We start from the raw sequence: 18,820 nt of genomic DNA, 5'->3' as shown, positions 1-18,820 counted from the left end.
TTTTTTTAAATAATTGTATAATTATTTTTGTATATAAAAAAAATATGTTTGTTAATAGGATCTTCTGCAACATCAGTGTGATCATTAAATGATTGCAATAACAATAACAATAATAATAATAATAATAATAATAATAATAATAGATGGCGCCGCGGAGGTGGCAGCCTGTTGCAGCAGCTCCTGCTCACTTCTGAGCTTTTCCTAACTTTTTTAAAGTTTTTTTTAAGTAAAATTGGTAAATTGGTAGTTTAGTGTTGCTCTTGACTCTAGGCACAATGGACACTAAATGCATGGTGCTTGTTCTGGTTTCTGCGCTACTTTTTTCCTTGTACTTGTAAATAATATTGTTATTGATTTTTTTTATTGTTATTAAAATTATTTATAAAAAATATTATAAAATAATAATAATAATAATAATAATAATATAATTATAAAATAATATTTTATCTTATCTTAATACATTCAAAATAAAGTAAAATAAGATACCTGTTTTCTGCTCCCTGGTGGATTATCCGTGTAATGCATGCACCAACAATTTGTAAGTGTAAAATTTCCTGAGTGAAGAAGTGTTAAAGGCAGGCAACTCAGCTGCAGAAGGCAGCTGCTAGTCCCTCCTGCCTGTAGGATCGCCCACTTCACAGCACTTCAATTGAAAGCGGTGCACTGCGTCTGCTCGTCGAGGACGATTCCATTACGATCCCACAGGGGTGGCGAAATGCAGAGTAATTGAACATCAGGAGAACAGTGGACTTGCAGAAGATTTTATACATTTTTCCCTACGCAACATTACGCGTTTAATACGTTAATTACCCCCAAAAGTCCTCTAACTCAACCTAAACGTAAACATCTCCAGCGCTTTGCCTCAGTGAACCCTATTTTTCGACCCAATGGGCAGCCTTTCCGCGGGAAAAGCGGGCCGCGCGCGTTCGCAGCTGCTGGGAAATCTGAAAAGCCCCCATCTCCTCCTGCGGCGACCTGCTGCTGCTTTTAGACGTTATTGCTTTTAGCTGCTCGTTTTTTCTGTAATTATAGTCTCACTCGCCATTTTATCTGCTCTTAGTCTCACTTGAAATGCCTACCAGGACCTCATTGTCTTTGCCAGAGGATGTACAGGAACGGTACGGTAACCTCAGCCTCTTGGCTGCTCGTGTTTGTGAGGAAAACGGGTTGCTAAGCTAGCCAACACTGGAGCCAGTCTCGGCGCTCGAGCCGCGTTGGGGGTTCGTGCTGTGTGTGTGTGTGTCGGTAAAGCTGCTCGCCTGGATAAATGCACCTTAACGTGGTGGGCTAGCTTAGCTGGTGGGGAGGCTCTCCACCAAAGCACTGCAGCCAGCGTTGAGGCAGCTAGGCTAGTCCGTTAGCAGGCTAGCGAGCTGCTCGGTTGTTTTGGTCTCGCCTGCTGTCAAGGAGCCTGAATTTGGCGCCAAATGATTGCTGCTGCTGCTGCTGCCTCTGCTGCGTGTGTCAACTGTTCATGGCTTAGCTAGCTAGCAGTAAAGCTTATTGGTACAATACGTACAACGTGTTTGCCATATATTCCACCTCCCCATCAAAAACCCCTTTAGTTTTAATACTTTTATTAATGTTGTTGTTATTATTGACATTTAAGCACTTTGAGTCTACCGAGTAACAAGAAATGCTGCCAAGTCCTGCTGATCTCAGATGGTAGCTAGCTAGCTACAAATGTATGCAATAGCTCGTTTGGAGGTAAAATAAACAAATGGCTGAAAAATAAATAAAAAGTAAATTGTTAGTTTGGTTAGCAGTGTGTTGATGCTTTGCATCGGTTCCCAAACACCTCTCCCTTTACTGCTCTACCACAGCAGAGGACTGAACGGTTGGATTGCTATGCTACCAATGTCTAGAAAAGGACCCTAAACAAAGGTAGCTAGATCATTAAATCACTTAGCACTAAGTGTAGATCTGTCCTTTAGAAGTTTTGCAAATAAAGCAACAGTGTTGGGACTACATTTTCCTACCGTCAAAAGATGCTTGGGAACTCCAGGAAACTTGAGATCTGAGTCCCCAGCTTGTGATGGATGGCCTTGGTGATCACTACACCACCTTGTAGTGCAGTTTAACACTGGGATTAAGAAAGTAATTGCTAAGATGGCAGAACAAGACAAGCGGGTTTACCCCGACCATGGCACCCTGCCAGTGGAGTACTGAAATGGCTGGGGTTGTTCTTAAACTTTTGACTGATGGTGTTGCTAGCAGTTATTGCTGACTTGTATGCTTACTAGTTGAGTAATTGGTGAATGTTTTGCTTCTGTTTGTACTTCCAGACTGCAAGTGTTGGAGAAGGGTGGAGAGAATTTGTCAGATGAGGTATGTACAGCTCAGGGTTGTAATCTAAGGGTGATGAGGGTTTTAAGTATTTGCTTTGTTGCATCGCATTCATTTTCTGTGCTAGGAATGTGTGAAGGAGAAGCTCAGGTTACTGCAGGACTTCCTGCGGGATGATACTCAGGACCAGCTCAGAAGCCTTGAGGCCAAGCTGAAAAACTCTGAACTGTCCTCTGTGAGTGCCTTGCTTTCCATTTTGTGGTTTCAGTCTGGGAGTGGGTGTCATCCAGTGGGAGCTGTTCCTTACTCCTTCCTTGTATTTGTCCTTTTCAAGGAGGTGTATACGTCAGAGGTGAAGGCCGTGCTGAAGAAGGCTCTTGCTTTGTGCAAGGACGGTCAGAGTGACGGTGCTGAACAGAATGGGCATTCAAATGGCATCTCTGAGAATGGATCTCATAAGGGTAAAGGGGAGAAAGAAGGTGCTATGGAAACTGAAGAGGAGGGCGACACTGTCAAGTCTCCCAGCGCCACAAAGGGCAGGAGTGGCCGACGCAGCAAAGCAGACTCCGAGCCCAAAAGTAAGAAACTTCCAGACTACTCAGTTCCAAAAGGTTTCAAAAGGCTGTTTTTGTTTGAGTCAGGGCTAATGTCTTTCTGATCAACCCCACAGAATCTCCTGCCAGCTCTAGAGTGACAAGGAACTCTGGAAAACAACCTACCATCCTATCAATGTTCTCAAGAGTGTAAGAACATTCTCTCTTTCCATTTGACATTGGGTGGGTGGGGGGGATGACAAGGTAGTCAGACAAACATTTAGTGGAGTTCACCACTGTTTATTCAAGCCTCATTACTGCTTTACATGTGTGATGTTGTACACACAGTAATCACTACTGTAAACCTTTGTCCCACAGGCCCAAGCGCAAGTCTGATGAGGTGAATGGAGAGGCCACAAATGGAGAAACGGAGAATAAAATAGAAGAGGCTGATGTTGAGGAGGTAAGGACTTGTGGTCCTGTGAATTGACCGGCACACATGCCAGTTTAGTTGCTTTACTTATTTGCTTATTTTTAATTATCTCTAAAATCCTTAGGTCCGTGAAGAAAAACGTCTTAAAACAGAAGCTGATGAGAAGTAAGTTTTGGAATTTGTGGTCTGGTTTTACTCTTAAGAAATGATGTAGTGAATGAGATGGGCAATATAAGCCTCTAGCACTATGCATGGTCACGATAAACTATGCTTTTGAGTCTCTGTATCAGTCCTTACCAAAAGCAGATTTAATTACTAAAAAGTTCTACTAAATATGCTTGATTTTATTGTAGTGGTTTGTACAAGCTCATTGCATTGTTTTTGTATTCTAATGTTTATGCCTTGTGAAGGGATGTTTGTGCTACAAGGTAAAATGTGTTTTCTTCAATCTCAGTCTCACCACTGAAAACTCAAATGCTGAAAAGACCAAGCCTGTGAACACGGCCAAGGTTATGCTCTTTATTTTTATTTATTTATTTATCAGCTGTATAGAACATCTTGTTCAGCCAGCCTAAGGGGTAAAGGTCACTCAAAGGCTTTAATATTCCTTTTCACTGTCAGACGCCTCCACCCAAGTGTCCTGACTGCAGACAGTATCTGGATGACTCTGACCTGAAATTTTTTCAGGGAGATCCCGATGATGCGGTAATGTGGAAGTCTTGGTTCCTTGTTTTGTGCATGTGTGAATTGATTGCACCTTTTTGTTCATTGGTGATGTTCTCTCATGTGCATGTTTTATGAACTGGTGGCAATTTATTGTATTTGCCAGTAATTATAATTACATTTTTCTATACTAATGAATTCGTATTGCTTTTTGTTGGTAGCTTGACGAGCCAGAGATGTTGACTGATGAGCGTCTTTCCTTGTTTGACTCAAATGAAGATGGGTTTGAAAGTTATGAAGACCTGCCTCAGCACAAAATTACAAACTTCAGGTCTGTGAAGGACATTTTCTGAAACTATTTAGCCTTCCCTTTTTGCTTTGACCACAGTAACCATTTTAATTCCTATCTGTTTCAGTGTGTATGACAAGCGTGGTCACTTGTGTCCTTTTGACTCTGGACTCATCGAAAAGAATGTCGAATTGTACTTCAGTTGTGCTGTTAAACCCATCTATGATGACAACCCTTGCATGGATGGTATGTTCAGAGCTTCCAGCAGAACAGAATGTACGATTTTATTCACTTAATCCAAGCGCTGTTGCGAGCTCTTAACGTTCTGACTGTTTGTTGTAGGTGGTGTCCCTGCCAAGAAGCTGGGGCCAATCAATGCCTGGTGGATCACCGGTTTTGATGGTGGAGAGAAGGCTCTAATTGGCTTCACCACCGGTAGCACTTGTAATTTTCTCTACTTTGAGGATTATGCGATCTGTTTTGCATTTGGCGCTGACTGTGTGTCTGACTCATGTTCTCCGCAGCTTTTGCTGACTACATCCTTATGGAGCCGAGTGAGGAATACTCTCCAATCTTTGCCCTGATGCAGGAAAAGATCTACATGAGCAAGATTGTGGTGGAGTTTCTTCAAAAGAACCCTGATGTCACCTATGAGGACTTGCTTAACAAAATCGAGGTAAATGCAATAGTTGGAAGCTGTTGCTGACTGGGGTCCAGTGGTCGCACATTTTATTTATGGGTGTATTTCCTTAAATTGGCCAGTTAACTTTTTGTGGCAAGCTCCCTACTGTAACATAACCCTGCTGGGAGGAACATCTGTAATAGTGTTTAGGTTAAATTAAAGGAGTTTCATAAAGCTATGCAAGTTGCTGATGCAAGCTGTCTACTGAACCTGCACCTCTACTGTTTATAATATGCTTTTTTTTCATGTTTTTAAGCTGTCTAAATGTTGTCCTTTTCCCCTACAGACTACAGTGCCCCCTGCTGGTCTGAACTTCAACCGCTTCACAGAGGACACACTCCTTCGCCATGCTCAGTTTGTAGTGGAGCAGGTGGAGAGCTATGATGAGGCTGGAGACTCAGATGAACAGCCCATCATTGTTACCCCATGCATGAGAGACCTGATCAAACTTGCTGGAGTCACCCTTGGCAAGAGGTGGGTATGGTGGCCTGGAATGCTTCAGTAGAACTGGGGTGGATGTCTTGACTGTAGGCTATAATGAGCATAGCAATTGACCTGCTTGTAGGTGCTATTAGCTGTTTGCTTCTGGCTCTCTTGCAGCTGTGAGGGGTCAGCTAAACTCGCAGTGACTGTCTCAGAAATTTCAAAGCTTGAAGTGCTCTAACTTTATTATTGAGATGTATAAAAATGTAGTGGCCGTTTATTACACTATTGGCATGCAGCGCTTCTTAAGCTAGTCACTGTAAGCAGCAGTGCCCCCCCCCCCCCCCCCCCCCCCCCCCCCCCAAACACAGGTTTTCCTTGTCCTCTCCTTCTAACTCAAGCTTGACCAGCCCCTGTTTCCAGATGTTCACTTTTGCAGTCATGCACATTGTGGTCTAGCTGGAGTACTGTTAAACCAGTTGTTGCTGCTTATGCTTTGTTCATGTCTAACACTCCTCTGGCATTCCCTAATGCAGCATGCTGTTGTACTGGTAGGTAATACCTGTTTTGAGTCTCTGGTGTGCTTGTGGGATTTCTTAATGGATACCTTATTGCAGTGGCAAGTGTTGATGCCAGGCTTCATCAGTGGCTGTAAGGGATGGGTGATGTAGTTGAATGTGTTCATGGCTTGGTGTTGATACCAAACTTGCTGTTTAGTAATTGGATTGACTTAGAAAGTGCTTCCCATCTGCAATCACTAGCCTGTGGGAGGTCATGCCTGACCTTTTACTAGTCCAATCTTAGTACTGTAAATATGGACTCTTTTTGTTTAAGGGTCAATAGACCTGTTTCCCGTTTTGGTGTCTATCATAGAGCCACACAAGCGTTTGTAAAGCACTGCCTACTTCACCCGGCCCTCAAGAGCTCCGCATTCATGTACTCCTTTATTTCCATAATCGGCTGCATGGTTCCATCTCCGCTTGGCTGGTAGTGGTCACAATGTTCTCATTCATATAATGGTGTTTCATGTTTTTGTATTTTCTTCCCTCCCTTGGCTACAGGAGAGCAGCCAGAAGACAGGCCATTCGTCATCCAACGAAGATCGAGAAGGATCTCAAGGGGCCTACCAAAGCTACCACTACTAAGCTGGTCTATCAGATCTTTGATACCTTTTTCTCTGATCAGATTGATCAAAACAATAAAGAGGGAGGTGGAGTCAAGAGACAGCGATGTGGGGTCTGTGAGGTGAGCTTTGTTACACAAATATTCAGTTTAAACAACTGTTAAAAATCTTGGTTATAGCATGCATCTCTTGTGCAGAATATCATTGTGGTGTTTTGAGAGGGCTGGCTCAATGGTTTATCCAAGGGCAGTTTAAGCATAATTAACTTTTTGTGCCTAAGCTGAAATGAAATTTAACGCACTACATGCTTTTAACACTGATGTTTAATGTGTGTGCTGCTAGGTATGCCAAGCATCTGACTGTGGCAAGTGCTCTGCCTGCAAAGACATGATCAAATTTGGAGGCAGTGGGCGCAGCAAGCAGGCCTGTCAAAAGAGGAGGTACAGTTCTCTCCCCTAAAACAGTTATTTGGTTTAGCTAATCTCCACCTGTAGTGTCTTGCTCTTTGCTGGGCACTGTTTTGTATGTAATGTGTTTTGAATGGTCAGCATACTTGTGCAGGATTTTTTTTTTTTTTTTTTTTTGCTAATCTGATCAGCTAACTAGATTGGACTGTGCTAATTGGGTCTCTTGTATTTTATCCAGATGTCCCAACATGGCTGTGAAAGAAGCAGAGGATGATGAGAATATAGATGAAGATGACATTTTACCACTTTTTAAAGACACAAAGAAAATGTCTCAAGCCAAGAAGAAGCAGACCAAGAACAAGATTGCTTGGGTGGGAGAGCCTGTTAAGGTATGTATATGCTTTCCACACCCTGTTAAAATTGCTTGTGTGAAATGTTTGCTTCCTGTGGCTCTAACTAGTGCTTTTGGTTTCATTCAGACTGAAGCAAAGAGGGATTATTATATGAAGGTGCGTGTGGAGAACGAAGTGTTGGAAGTTGGAGACTATGTGTCTGTCAGCCCAGATGATCCCTCTCATCCACTCTATCTTGCCAGGTAACCTTTAGGATATGATGAAGCCAAATCATTGCTTAAATCTGCTAGGTGGTGTGTTTGGCTACTAAACGTTTAGGTGCTTCTTTGGGAGCCAATCAGAGGACAGAGGCTATAGCTGGCTTGTTGCAAGTTCACTCTGGGGCTTCAGCTGTTTAGTGGATGTGGCTCTCAACATAAACATGCTCAGGAGTCTAATTTTCAGAATGTTATTTCGGTTTCAGAATTACAGCTTTGTGGGAGGACTGTGATGGAAAGATGTTTCATGCACACTGGTTCTGCCGTGGCACGGACACAGTTCTGGGCGAGTCCTCTGATCCTCTGGAGCTCTTCCTTGTGGATGAATGTGAGGACATGCAGCTGAGCTTTGTGCATGGCAAAGTCGATGTGCTCTACAAGGCTCCTTCAGAGAATTGGTTCATGGAGGTATGCTTAAGTCATAGGCTATCACACAAGCTATTTCCCTTTGTCTAGGCTTGCCAAAATCCAGTTTCTCCATGTAACCTATTAAGCAGTTTAATATAACCTAAACTTATCTTTTTCAGGGTGGCCTGGTTGATGACATTAAGGTTATTGAGGATGATGGTAAAAGCTTCTTTTATCAGCTGTGGTATGATGGTGATTTTGCTCGGTTTGAAAGTCCGCCCAAGGTCATGCCAGATGAAGATTGCAAGTACAAGTGGGTTGAGATTTATTACCTCATGGAGCTGTTTTAATGTTTCAAAGGTTACTTTACCTCTAAACTTTTGCCTGTCTTGCAGATTCTGTGCCAGCTGCACCAGGAACAAAGAGAAAAGAGAGCGGGAAACACCCCGTGCTTTTGATCCTATAGAAGATGAGGAGACTGACTCCAAGGTCTTCTATTCTCTGGCCTGCTTGAAGGGGGAGCAGTACAAAGTCGGGGATAGTGTTTATCTCTTGCCTGATGCGTTCAACTTTGGGTAAGCAGTGTACCAAAGTACAGTTTAAGATGTTTACCAGTCAGTCATGTTGGAACTGGCCTTAGGTTAATATAGGGCTGTTCAAACTGGTTATAAAAGTAAAATGTGTGTGGAGTGAAATTAACTGCCTTCCAGCTTTGGTATTTGCACCCCCACATGTCAGAACAATTTCCAATTTCTTTTACTATTCTGTGCCAGGGTGAAGGCTGCGAGTCCAGTGAAGCGTTCTCACCGGAAAGAGGATGTGGATGAGGATCTGTACCCAGAATACTACAGGAAATCCTCAGACTATATTAAGGGATCCAACTTGGATGCGCCAGAGCCCTTCCGTGTTGGGCGTATTAAGGAGATTTTCTGCAACAAGCGTAGCAATGGCAAATCTGACACGTCAGAGATCAAGCTGCGCCTCTACAAATTCTACAGGTAAAATGTTTCAATAGTGTAGTGAAGTGGGTATGCGTTCAAGTTGGAATTGGTACACTCATATCTGTTGAGCTTTGATTGGAGGGGATGATTCACTTCTTTATTCATCTCCCCACCCCCTTTTTTTTTCTTCTACCAAGACCAGAGAATACTCACAAGGGGCCAAAGGCAGGCTATCACACTGATGTAAATCAGCTTTATTGGAGTGATGAGGAAGCAACTGTGAGCATGGCTGATGTGCTGGGTCGGTGTCGTGTTGAGTATGGGGAGGACCTGGTGGAGAGTGTACAGGAGTACTCCAGTGGTGGCCCTGATCGGTTCTATTTCCTAGAGGTAAAATTTAATTTAAGACTGTTAATGGTACCTTTTTTGTTTGCGTAAACGACAAGTTTAGATCTTTTAATGTCCTTATTACAGGCCTATAATTCCAAATCCAAGAACTTTGAAGACCCACCAAACCATGCTCGTTCAGTTGTGCACAAAGGAAAAGGAAAAGGCAAGGGAAAAGGTACTTGAAGTGTTTGTACTTATTGTTGCTTTTTTTGCATGATTTTATGCAAAAGTTGGTTATTTGACTGCCATGTCCCTCCTAGGTAAAGGAAAAGGGAAGGCTTCCTCACAGGACATGCAGGAGCAGGAGGCTCAGGAGGTCAAGGCCCCGAAGCTGCGCACATTGGATGTGTTCTCAGGCTGTGGTGGCCTATCTGAAGGTTTCCACCAAGCAGGTAACTGATTTAAATGGCAACTGGGCTGCTACATGGAGTTTTCTTTCTGAACCTGCCTACCTCGTCATTAAATCAAATAAAATGGACACCATTTTTTTTATTTTTTCTAGGCATCTCTGAGACCAATTGGGCTATTGAGATGTGGGATCCTGCTGCACAGGCCTTCAGGCTGAATAACCCAGGAACCACAGTGTTCACAGAGGACTGCAATGTGCTGCTCAAACTGGTGATGTCTGGAGAGAAGACTAACTCTCTTGGCCAAAAACTCCCACAGAAAGGGGATGTAGAAATGCTGTGTGGAGGGCCACCTTGCCAAGGTTTCAGTGGAATGAACCGCTTCAACTCGCGCACTTACTCGAAGTTCAAGAACTCCCTGGTTGTTTCTTATCTGAGGTGAGGTCAGCTGTGACTGTATGAATGTCTGGCTTGTGCAGCTGGTGTGGTGAGACATTTTTAATAAGTCTTATTTTCCACCTCTTTTCCAGTTACTGTGACTACTACAGGCCAAAGTTCTTCCTGCTGGAAAACGTCAGGAACTTTGTGTCTTTTAAGCGCTCCATGGTCTTAAAACTTACTCTGCGCTGCCTAGTGCGCATGGGTTACCAGTGTACGTTTGGTGTACTTCAGGTACGTTTCTGGTATTTACGTTAAGGTTGACCAGGAATCTTGTTTCCAGAGACTTTGTTTTGGTTTTGGGTTTTTATTATTTTAAACATTGTATTTCCCTTCTCATATAGGCTGGGCAGTATGGTGTTGCACAGACAAGACGCAGGGCGATTATCCTGGCAGCTGCTCCTGGTGAGAAGCTCCCTCGCTACCCTGAACCACTGCATGTGTTTGCGCCACGAGCATGCTCCCTCAACGTTGTGGTGGATGACAAGAAATACGTCACCAACGTCTCACGGTAACAGTTTGAGGCAATCTGCCATCAGTAAATTGGGTAACATACCCTTTTTTTTTTTCCCCTGCCTGAATGTTGTGTGAGGTTGGGTATCTTTTTGTCCCCTGCTTCAGAGGGAATGGTGGTATCTACCGCACCATCACAGTACGGGACACGATGTCTGACCTCCCAGAGATTCGTAACGGAGCTGCTGCTTTAGAAATCTCCTACAATGGGGAACCGCAGTCCTGGTTCCAGAGACACATCCGGGGTGCACAGTACCAGCCCATCCTCAGGGACCACATCTGCAAGGTTGGGCTCACTGTCTGTTCTGCCTTAAATGTTGTCCCACATCAAATCTCCCCCTCGAACATTAGACTTCTGCCTTTCATTTGAGTGTCTATTGTGGTCTTGATTTAAATCTCCCTCTTGTAGGACATGAGTGCCTTAGTGGCAGCCCGTATGCGTCACATTCCTCTGGCCCCAGGCTCTGACTGGAGAGACCTGCCCAATATTGAGGTACGGCTGCGGGACGGGACCACCACAAAGAAGCTCCGCTACACCCATGCCGACAAAAAGAATGGCCGCAGTGGTACTGGAGCACTGAGAGGAGTGTGTGCCTGTGCTGGAGGTGAGGTTGTTTTTGCAGAACAGGGTTGTTTGCTAATCCCGAATGTCCGTGTAGAGGGTGATGAGTCTAGTTGCCTTCCTTGTGACTCTTTTGAATGGTGCTGGTAACTTGGCCCTTTTTGTTCTGTCACATTAGGCAAGCCCTGTGATTCTGCAGACAGGCAGTTCAATACCCTGATCCCATGGTGTCTGCCCCATACTGGCAACCGCCACAACCACTGGGCTGGACTGTACGGCAGGTTGGAGTGGGACGGTTTCTTCAGCACCACCGTTACTAACCCTGAGCCAATGGGCAAGCAGGTACAACCGTACACGTTTGGGCATTATTGCAACTGTCTGTGTATATTGGTCCATAGCTTTGTGTTTTGATTTGAGAAAATGATAAATGTGTATACTCAAGTGATGGAGCTTGGCAGAACAAAGTTCTTTCACTTTTTTTCAGGGACGTGTGTTGCACCCAGAGCAGCACCGTGTGGTCAGTGTCAGGGAATGTGCTCGCTCACAAGGTTTCCCAGATACCTACCGCTTTTTCGGCAACGTCCTGGATAAACACAGACAGGTATAGATTTCGCCGTGTCTAAAACCTCAATCAAATCTGCTAGAGCCTCCTGCTTTTACTTAAAACCACCCCATTTTTACATTTGCTAGGTTGGAAATGCAGTGCCTCCACCCCTCAGTAAAGCCATTGGACTTGAAATCAAGAAATGTGTCCAGGAGAAAATGAGGGACAATGCAACAGGTGAGGCTTTGCTTTACTGCTGGTGGTGGGAGCTTTTAAAATGTGTAAGTCTTTGAATAATTTATTTCCTTTTCTTCTCCCCCTTCCAGAACCAGTGAAACAGGAGAAGATGGAGGTGTGTGACTAAAGCTCCTTTTCAGCATTTTAAATTCTACGCAGCTCTTCTCACCCCTGCCCATTCCATTAATTCATAAGCTGGTGTCGAGCCTGGCCACTTGAGTGGCAACTCCATGGACAGTATGTGCTGTGCCATTTACAGTGATGTTTTATCAATTTCTAAATGTGATTTTTATGTGTATTTGCAATCTCCACTCTGAGACGGTGGAATAAATTCTATGTAGTTTTTATATGTTGTAATATTTCAAATAAAGCTCTTATCGATGTCAAACTGTTGCTGTTTAGTTTTAAATTCTAATGAGTTCAAAATTCACCACTGGCTCCCTAAACAATGCAGAGAAAACCAAGGGTGTCCATCTCCAGTCCTTGATGAAATCGCAGTAATGGTGAAGAGTACTAATTGCGCTCTGATGTGGATCACAACTGTCCAGTCCACTGGGGGGAGGTTTCGTGCTCCCAAATGAACTGGAAGTGATTATTTGTGGTGAAAGTTGATGTTTTTAAAGTAGTGTTAAATTTATAGGTTTTTTATATATATATTTTTATATATAAGTGGTTTTGGACCAGCACAAACAATTGTAATGCTGTTGATCTACTCATACCCATAATCCTTCATGTTTGGTTGGAAGATTTGCACAGCTTCTTTCAGGAAGACATCACTCAGTTTGTTTGCTACACAATGTTCACTACATTGTCAGTGTTCCCTCTGTAGTGATTTGTGCTTGTGGGGTAAAGGGCACAGCTCACATTTTGAATATTTGCATACTCAACTCTACATGCATCATACTCAAACTAGTTTGTACACCCCTCACTTGTCTTTTAGTCTTAAAGATATGGAATATTTTCTACATGTTTCTGCAACCATATTTCTAAAAATTATGGGTATAAGGCTGTATGGCATTAAAAAGAGTAATTGGGGGAAACCACTATTAAAGACTGAAAGCTTCTATAAGTTCTATAGTGTTAAAATCTTTCATCTTTTCACTAACTATGCAGGTGAGCCTTGACTTACAGATTGAGGCAGTCATCTTGACCTCCAGAGAGCTGCTCCCAGCTGGGTATTTTTATTTATTTATTTTTTTTGGTGTTGAGCTACATACAACATGGATGTGCAGGCTGACACCCATATTCCAGATCACCAAGTTCTAACTTATATACTTAACTAGAAATGTGGTAAAATCTACTTTTACACATTTTTTGGAGAAATTGACTGGTTTAATGTGAAATGTCTCAAAGCTAGTACAAAAGTACAGCTGCAATAATTCACATTGCATCAGGTAACCTGACTTTCCAAACATACCAATATTCTATTAATACACAGGTTCAAGTATAGTTTAATAGTAAATATGCATTATATCTGTGCTGTAACCATAGCAACTCCAGTTTTCTATCACCTCCTCAATAAACCACTTTAAATCCTTTTTATATAGCAACAGTTAACCACAACTTTCATTACAGAAATAGCTGTTGCTGCAATTCCCTGTAAATTCAGCATCAGTTCCTCTAGTCCGGTTCTAACTCCCTCTGTCTGCGGAAGTATGTGGTAAACAAGAACATGTGGTGATGTGTTTTTCCATTATGCAGAGCATGCGCACACGAAAAAAAAGAAGCAAATGCATGCATTTCTTAACATGTTTATTCAATTAATGGCCAAACTCTACTGGGAGAAAGCTCAGTCACCCTCCTGGAATATGATTTGAGCTCCTGCTCTCAGTTGTTGGAAGGTCTGGAATAGACAGACAATGTGTTATTGTAGTGCAGCTGGTTGTGCAAAAGCAGAAACATGCATGCCTTATCTTCAGAAACACTTACTTAGCCCATTCCACATTGAGGATAAGGTGATCATATCCAAAGCCTGACACTCCTGCAATAGCTCTGGCAGCATCCTCTCGCCGGTGGAAGCTGATGAAGGCAAACCCCTGGGAAGCAAAACAAAGGCTTAGAGAACATGGAGGCACAGCCAATCTACTGTGAGCATTTCTGAAGCAGTAAATGGATCTTATTCTAAGATTAACCTTAAACATTAACTGTGGAAGCCACAGTGACAAAGCCGTAACTCTCACATGGTGGTAAAAACAAGAAACCAAAACTCTCTGCTCCTGATGCATCTTAACCCCAGGCTCTTTTTTACGGTTATACTATAATATGATTTCCTTTTCTACTATAAATGATTCAGTGTGTAAACTACAGATGATCTAATGTCTTCTTTGAATCTAGCAACTACTGTAAATAATTAGCTAGCATAAATGTTTCAGGGTTTACTTGCTTTACTTTACAACTCAGTAGCTTTCACAAGATGCAGTCTATTAATGGAATATTAATGGTTCAGTGTCTACTATAAATAAAAATCTACTGTAAACGATTATATACTATAAATACTTCAGTGCCTATAATAAATATATATATATATATATATACTGTCTGTACAATACCACAAATATTCAGTAACTAAATTATTCAGGATCTACAACAAATTATTTAATAACTACTACAAAATATTCAGTTAATATTATAATCGATTCAGTGTTTACGACAAACTAGTCCAAATGAGTCCATTTTAAACCTAATATGTAATGTATGTGGATTAAGGGTGAGAAACTAAAGTATAGGTCACAAAGGATTTGGGGTTAATTCTTTTAAACCTGACTATTCTGCCAGTACAGCAATCTGAAGGCTACAGCAACAGGAAGCTCAGAATCAAACTTCAGCACACAGAGAATCATCCAAGTATTTTTTTAAGCTCTTGCTGCTGGCATGGTTGATTGAAGAGTAGTGTCCGAAGATTAAGATCACAAAGGTCTTTTCACCAGACATCAACGGGTAAAACCTGTGATTGTGAATAAGCTCTTTGTGCAATCAAGCTGTAGAATCTGCAGTACAACGATTTCTTTAAAAATAAATAAAAAGAAAGAAAGCAAGCAAGCAAGCATCAGGGCTTACACTGTGTGCTTGAGTCCGGTAAGATTTTGCTGTAAGATACTGCTGATACTTCACTTTTGTAAGAATGTTGTGGTGAATCCTAAAGACACTGTTTAATTACCTTAGACTGCCCAGTGTTCTTGTCCTTAGCCAGGTAGATCCTGGAGATTGAACCAAATGGCCTAAAGAGCTCCTGCAGATCCGTCTCTCTCGTGTCTTCGGACAGGTTGGTGACACGGATGGTAGCGTTGTCATCAGCTGGAGGGAAATGCAAAATTGTTAGCACTGGCTAACATTAACTAACCTACATACCTCAGGAAGTGCGAGTGTTTCGATATTTCACCTCTGCGGTTAGGCTGCATGGACTCTCCTCTGCGCGTGCCTCCATCTCGCAGGCTGGGAGGAACATACTTCCCAGTTTTGCTCTGGACTGGCTGAGCAGGCTCAGGCTCTAGAAATCAGGCGACATGGTAAAAGGAGGAGGTTAGAACTCTGAACTACTGCAGGTTTGTCCTTCTCCACCCATCTCTGCACATTTGATTCAACGCATAAACCAATTATCAAGCATGGCCACACCTGTTGTTTTTTTCTCCTCCCCCGTGGACAGGCCCAATTGCTCTGCAAGCTCCTTCTGCATGGGACCCAGGGTGTCTTTGTAGGGACAGCGGGTGGTCCAGTGGTCTCCCTTGCAGATACGGCAAGAGACAATCTTCTGGCCTTTCAGCTTGCTCATAGGATCCTCATCTTGGTCTTGTGCATTAAGGTCCTGCAAAAGATGGGAATATCAGCACAGCCTCAAAATGTGTATTTATAATACGCACAGTGCACCATGTCCAAATGTTTGTGGACACCTCATTTCATGATGTCGTCAATGCATTCAGCTCCTTTAAGTTGCAATGACACACAGACACACACACACACACACACTTTATCTAGTCCCTGTAAAGAAGTACTGCCAATAGAATAGGACTCGCTCAAGCAGGTAATCATGAACCTAAAGTCACCAATGCCAGGTAGTGGAACTGTGTTCTTTGGAATGGTTGTGATCAATCCAGCACTTTGGGGATGAGGTGGGGGTGGTGATCATCCAACATCCTGAACTCACTAATGCTAATAAGTAAATGCTATGAGATTCTCTCAGCAATGCTCCAAAGCCTCCCCTGGGCAGTAGAGACAGTTACTCCAACAAAAGCACAATAAACTATTTTTTAATTAAAGTGGGCAAGTGTCCTAATACTTTTGTTCACAGTATAATTACCAAGACACCAAACAGTCCTGCTCATTAAGCATTTGCCAAAAAACTAAAGAGATGACTCACCTCCTTACTGGAGATGAATGTCATGAAGACGTCATCGCTCACTGTGGTGGTAGCAACATTAGGTCCTGGTGGGTCGAATTCAGAGTTGCCAAATTTCTTCCAGTTCTGCACAGATTGTAAACAGAGGAACAAACATGAATAAAACATCAGTGTCTGCGAGACATTCAAATATGTTCAAAGAAACACAGTCTTTCGATAAGCAACCATACCTTTCTCCTGGCAACTGCTTTTGAAGCCTTTCTTGTCTCAATTTTGAAAGTTCGGACAATCTGTAGAACAGCGGAAAAAGAATGGGCTTGAACTGGTGAGGTTCTGGTTTATCAAAGTCAACATCCTGCTTTGACAGAGCTTCTTAAATAGCAGCGCTTACCTTGTACTTCTTGCCATCCTCCTCGATTTTATACTCCGTCACGGTCTTGATATTACCCTTGACGGTCTCTTTTGGTGACGGGAGAGTGCCTTTAAAGGGGAAAAGAAATTACTATTACATAATCGCTGCTGTCCAATGAAAACCGGATCTCACGTTTGAACCATGTAGCTGCTTCTGTACACTGTGTGAATGATTGTGAATGAACAGACCAATAGAAGTTGAATTTTACTGTAATGCCTTTCATTCAAAGTGAAGACCACATTGCCGGTGATCTGCTTAAAGCACAGAATCCTATGCACAGATCAGCATTACTAGTTCATGTATAGATCTATGCTGGGACACTGTCTTCGCCTACATTCACGGCATGTAACACTCTTTACAGTACACATACAGAATGAAACAAGTGTGTGTGTGTGTGTGTACATATGTATAGTAATATAAGGCTGCATTAAGGTACAACATGCTTCAGGTTAAAGTTAAAGATGCTCACCAAACCAACAACCTGTCTAGGTGTGCTGGCTTTCATTACCATTCATCTTCTACCACATAATATGTAATACATAGCTAGGCATACATCTCAAGGTCTTCAAGAAGTTGAAAAAGATCCATTAGATAATAATAATAATAATAATAATAATAATAACAACCAACATCCTGTCTAGATGTGCTGGCTTTCATTACCATGAATCTTCTACCAATGAATGCCAGCACATCTAGACACCTTTCACTTTAACCTGAAGCATGTTGTACCTTAAAGCAGCCTTATATTATATTACACACACACACACACACACTTGTTTCATTCTGTATGGGTAATACGTAGCTAAGTATACATCTCAAGGTCTTCAAGAAGTTAAAATGCACACACAAGAAATTAAATGCACACTATTCAGAGACAGAATATCAAAGATCCATTAGATAATAATAATAATAATAATAATAATAATAATAACAACAACCAACATCCTGTCTAGATGTGCTGGCTTTCATTACCATAAATCTTCTACCAATGAATGCCAGCACATCTAGACAGATCTAGACACCTTTCACTTTAACCTGAAGCATGTTGTACCTTAAAGCAGACTTATATTATATTACACACACACACACACACACACACACACACACACACTTGTTTCATTCTGTATGGGTAATACGTAGCTAAGCATACATCTTAAGGTCTTCAAGAAGTTGAAAACATTAAACACACTATTCAGAGACAGAATATCAAAAGATTCGTCAAATATTAATACTAATAATAATAATACTACTACTACTACTAATAATAATAATAATAATAATAATAATAGCAGAGGGCAGCCATCCTTCTGCTGCTGCTAACTAGCTAGCTAGCTATCCAGAAGCTGTAAAGAAGGCTTTGCTAAAGGGAAGAGATGTAGCTACAGGTCTCCAGAGACATTTGCATTAAAATTCATATTAATAAGTACATCGATAAACCTCTGATCTGTGCTTTAATACTTAACATGACTAAGGTAATATTAGCTGTCTGTCTGGCTTACAGAGATACGGCCCTAGTGTCGCCCGTCCGGCGTGATACAGGCTGCTTACTGCTACTAGCCTGCAGGCTAGCCAGCTAATGCTACGGCGAGACGTTTAACTCCTCATATCAGCAGCTAGTTATTTTATCATTTTTCCATTACAGCCCAGACTCAGTGCTCTATTAAAACATGGGAAATATATTAACTCAGCCTCAGACATGTGTTTGAGTAAGGTTAACCTTCAGTCAGGCTCCCCTGCGGCCTACCTCGCTCAGTTCCTCGGACACGCTGGATAGCGAGCTGATGCTAATGCTAATGCTAATGCTAATACGAACGGACCCGGCCACGTACCTTCATCTCCTTCCTCCTCGACCTGGTCGGCCCAGCTGGGCTTTGAGCTGTAAAGGACAGTGTTGTGAGTGTCGTGTGCGTTATTAAAAGTGTAGACTAGTAGTTGTATGTAAGAAGAGGCACTTACTCGTCGTATTCAATCGACGGCATCCTGGCGCAACGCCTGTGAGGGGGGAAAAGACCCGGGCTGAGGGGGAGCTGAATATCCGGGCTGAACAGCACTATCTACGGGCTGGGAGGAGTTCAGCCAGCACTGTCCTGGACGTGTGACTGAGCTAAGTGTCAATATCAATGAACTACTGTTGAGAAATGTAGTGTTTTTAATCAAATTAATTAGCAGATTCATGTATAATATGGTTGAATGTGCTTGTACTGATCTTTATAGGGTATAAATAATGCCCTTTCAGAAGTAGGGCATGTTGGAAAGGATTGGGACGTTCCCCTCCCCCAGCTCCCCAGCTCATCCCAGCAGTACTG

General features: G+C 42.5%; 2 protein-coding genes across 4 annotated transcripts; one reads left to right on the top strand and one right to left on the bottom strand.

The window, feature by feature from the left end:
• The first annotated feature begins 891 nt into the window (after positions 1-891).
• On the top strand, positions 892-12,146 carry dnmt1 (DNA (cytosine-5-)-methyltransferase 1). 3 transcript variants are annotated; one of them, XM_072675301.1, is made up of 35 exons: positions 892-1,118; positions 2,286-2,328; positions 2,414-2,521; positions 2,621-2,864; positions 2,957-3,029; positions 3,198-3,282; positions 3,377-3,417; positions 3,707-3,761; positions 3,874-3,957; positions 4,137-4,246; positions 4,332-4,450; positions 4,547-4,639; positions 4,729-4,880; positions 5,173-5,360; positions 5,846-5,860; positions 6,371-6,554; positions 6,775-6,872; positions 7,078-7,228; positions 7,319-7,434; positions 7,656-7,857; positions 7,977-8,110; positions 8,193-8,372; positions 8,571-8,795; positions 8,936-9,128; positions 9,213-9,303; positions 9,389-9,520; positions 9,631-9,913; positions 10,006-10,147; positions 10,258-10,424; positions 10,535-10,712; positions 10,836-11,031; positions 11,167-11,330; positions 11,473-11,589; positions 11,679-11,769; positions 11,862-12,146. In XM_072675301.1, the coding sequence occupies exons 1-35, from the start codon at positions 1,072-1,074 to the stop codon at positions 11,894-11,896; spliced, it is 4,536 nt and encodes a 1,511-aa protein (XP_072531402.1). In that variant the 5' UTR covers positions 892-1,071; the 3' UTR covers positions 11,897-12,146. The 3 variants fall into 3 exon arrangements, with proteins under 3 accessions (XP_072531402.1, XP_072531401.1, XP_072531403.1); XM_072675300.1 differs by having other exon boundaries at positions 893-1,118; positions 11,859-12,146; XM_072675302.1 differs by lacking the exon at positions 5,846-5,860 and having other exon boundaries at positions 893-1,118; positions 11,859-12,146.
• Positions 12,147-13,504: 1,358 nt separating this feature from the next.
• Positions 13,505-18,552, bottom strand: eif3g (eukaryotic translation initiation factor 3, subunit G). Its single transcript, XM_072675298.1, has 10 exons — positions 18,471-18,552; positions 18,344-18,390; positions 16,494-16,582; positions 16,333-16,392; positions 16,124-16,228; positions 15,382-15,571; positions 15,149-15,256; positions 14,927-15,063; positions 13,699-13,805; positions 13,505-13,612 (listed from the first exon to the last, which is right to left on the bottom strand). The coding sequence occupies exons 1-10, from the start codon at positions 18,491-18,493 to the stop codon at positions 13,597-13,599; spliced, it is 882 nt and encodes a 293-aa protein (XP_072531399.1). The 5' UTR covers positions 18,494-18,552; the 3' UTR covers positions 13,505-13,596.
• Positions 18,553-18,820: the final 268 nt, after the last annotated feature.

Source organism: Salminus brasiliensis, chromosome 3 (genome assembly GCF_030463535.1).
Source record: "Salminus brasiliensis chromosome 3, fSalBra1.hap2, whole genome shotgun sequence".
Classification (NCBI taxonomy): Eukaryota; Metazoa; Chordata; class Actinopteri; order Characiformes; family Bryconidae; genus Salminus; species Salminus brasiliensis.
Note: the sequence above shows the minus strand (reverse complement) of the source record. Positions and strands in the feature narration are given on the sequence as shown.

Coding starts and splice junctions, on each gene's coding strand:
- eif3g (XM_072675298.1), bottom strand. CDS start 18,493: ATGCCGTCGATTGAATACGACGA. Junction 15,257..15,381: donor GGAGGAGAAAAAAACAACAG/GTGTGGCCATGC, acceptor CCTGATTTCTAG/AGCCTGAGCCTGCTCAGCCA. Junction 15,064..15,148: donor CATGCAGCCTAACCGCAGAG/GTGAAATATCGA, acceptor ATTTCCCTCCAG/CTGATGACAACGCTACCATC.
- dnmt1 (XM_072675300.1), top strand. CDS start 1,072: ATGCCTACCAGGACCTCATTGTCTTTGCCAGAGGATGTACAGGAACG. Junction 9,914..10,005: donor CTGGTTGTTTCTTATCTGAG/GTGAGGTCAGCT, acceptor CCTCTTTTCCAG/TTACTGTGACTACTACAGGC. Junction 11,770..11,858: donor AATGAGGGACAATGCAACAG/GTGAGGCTTTGC, acceptor TCCCCCTTCCAG/AACCAGTGAAACAGGAGAAG.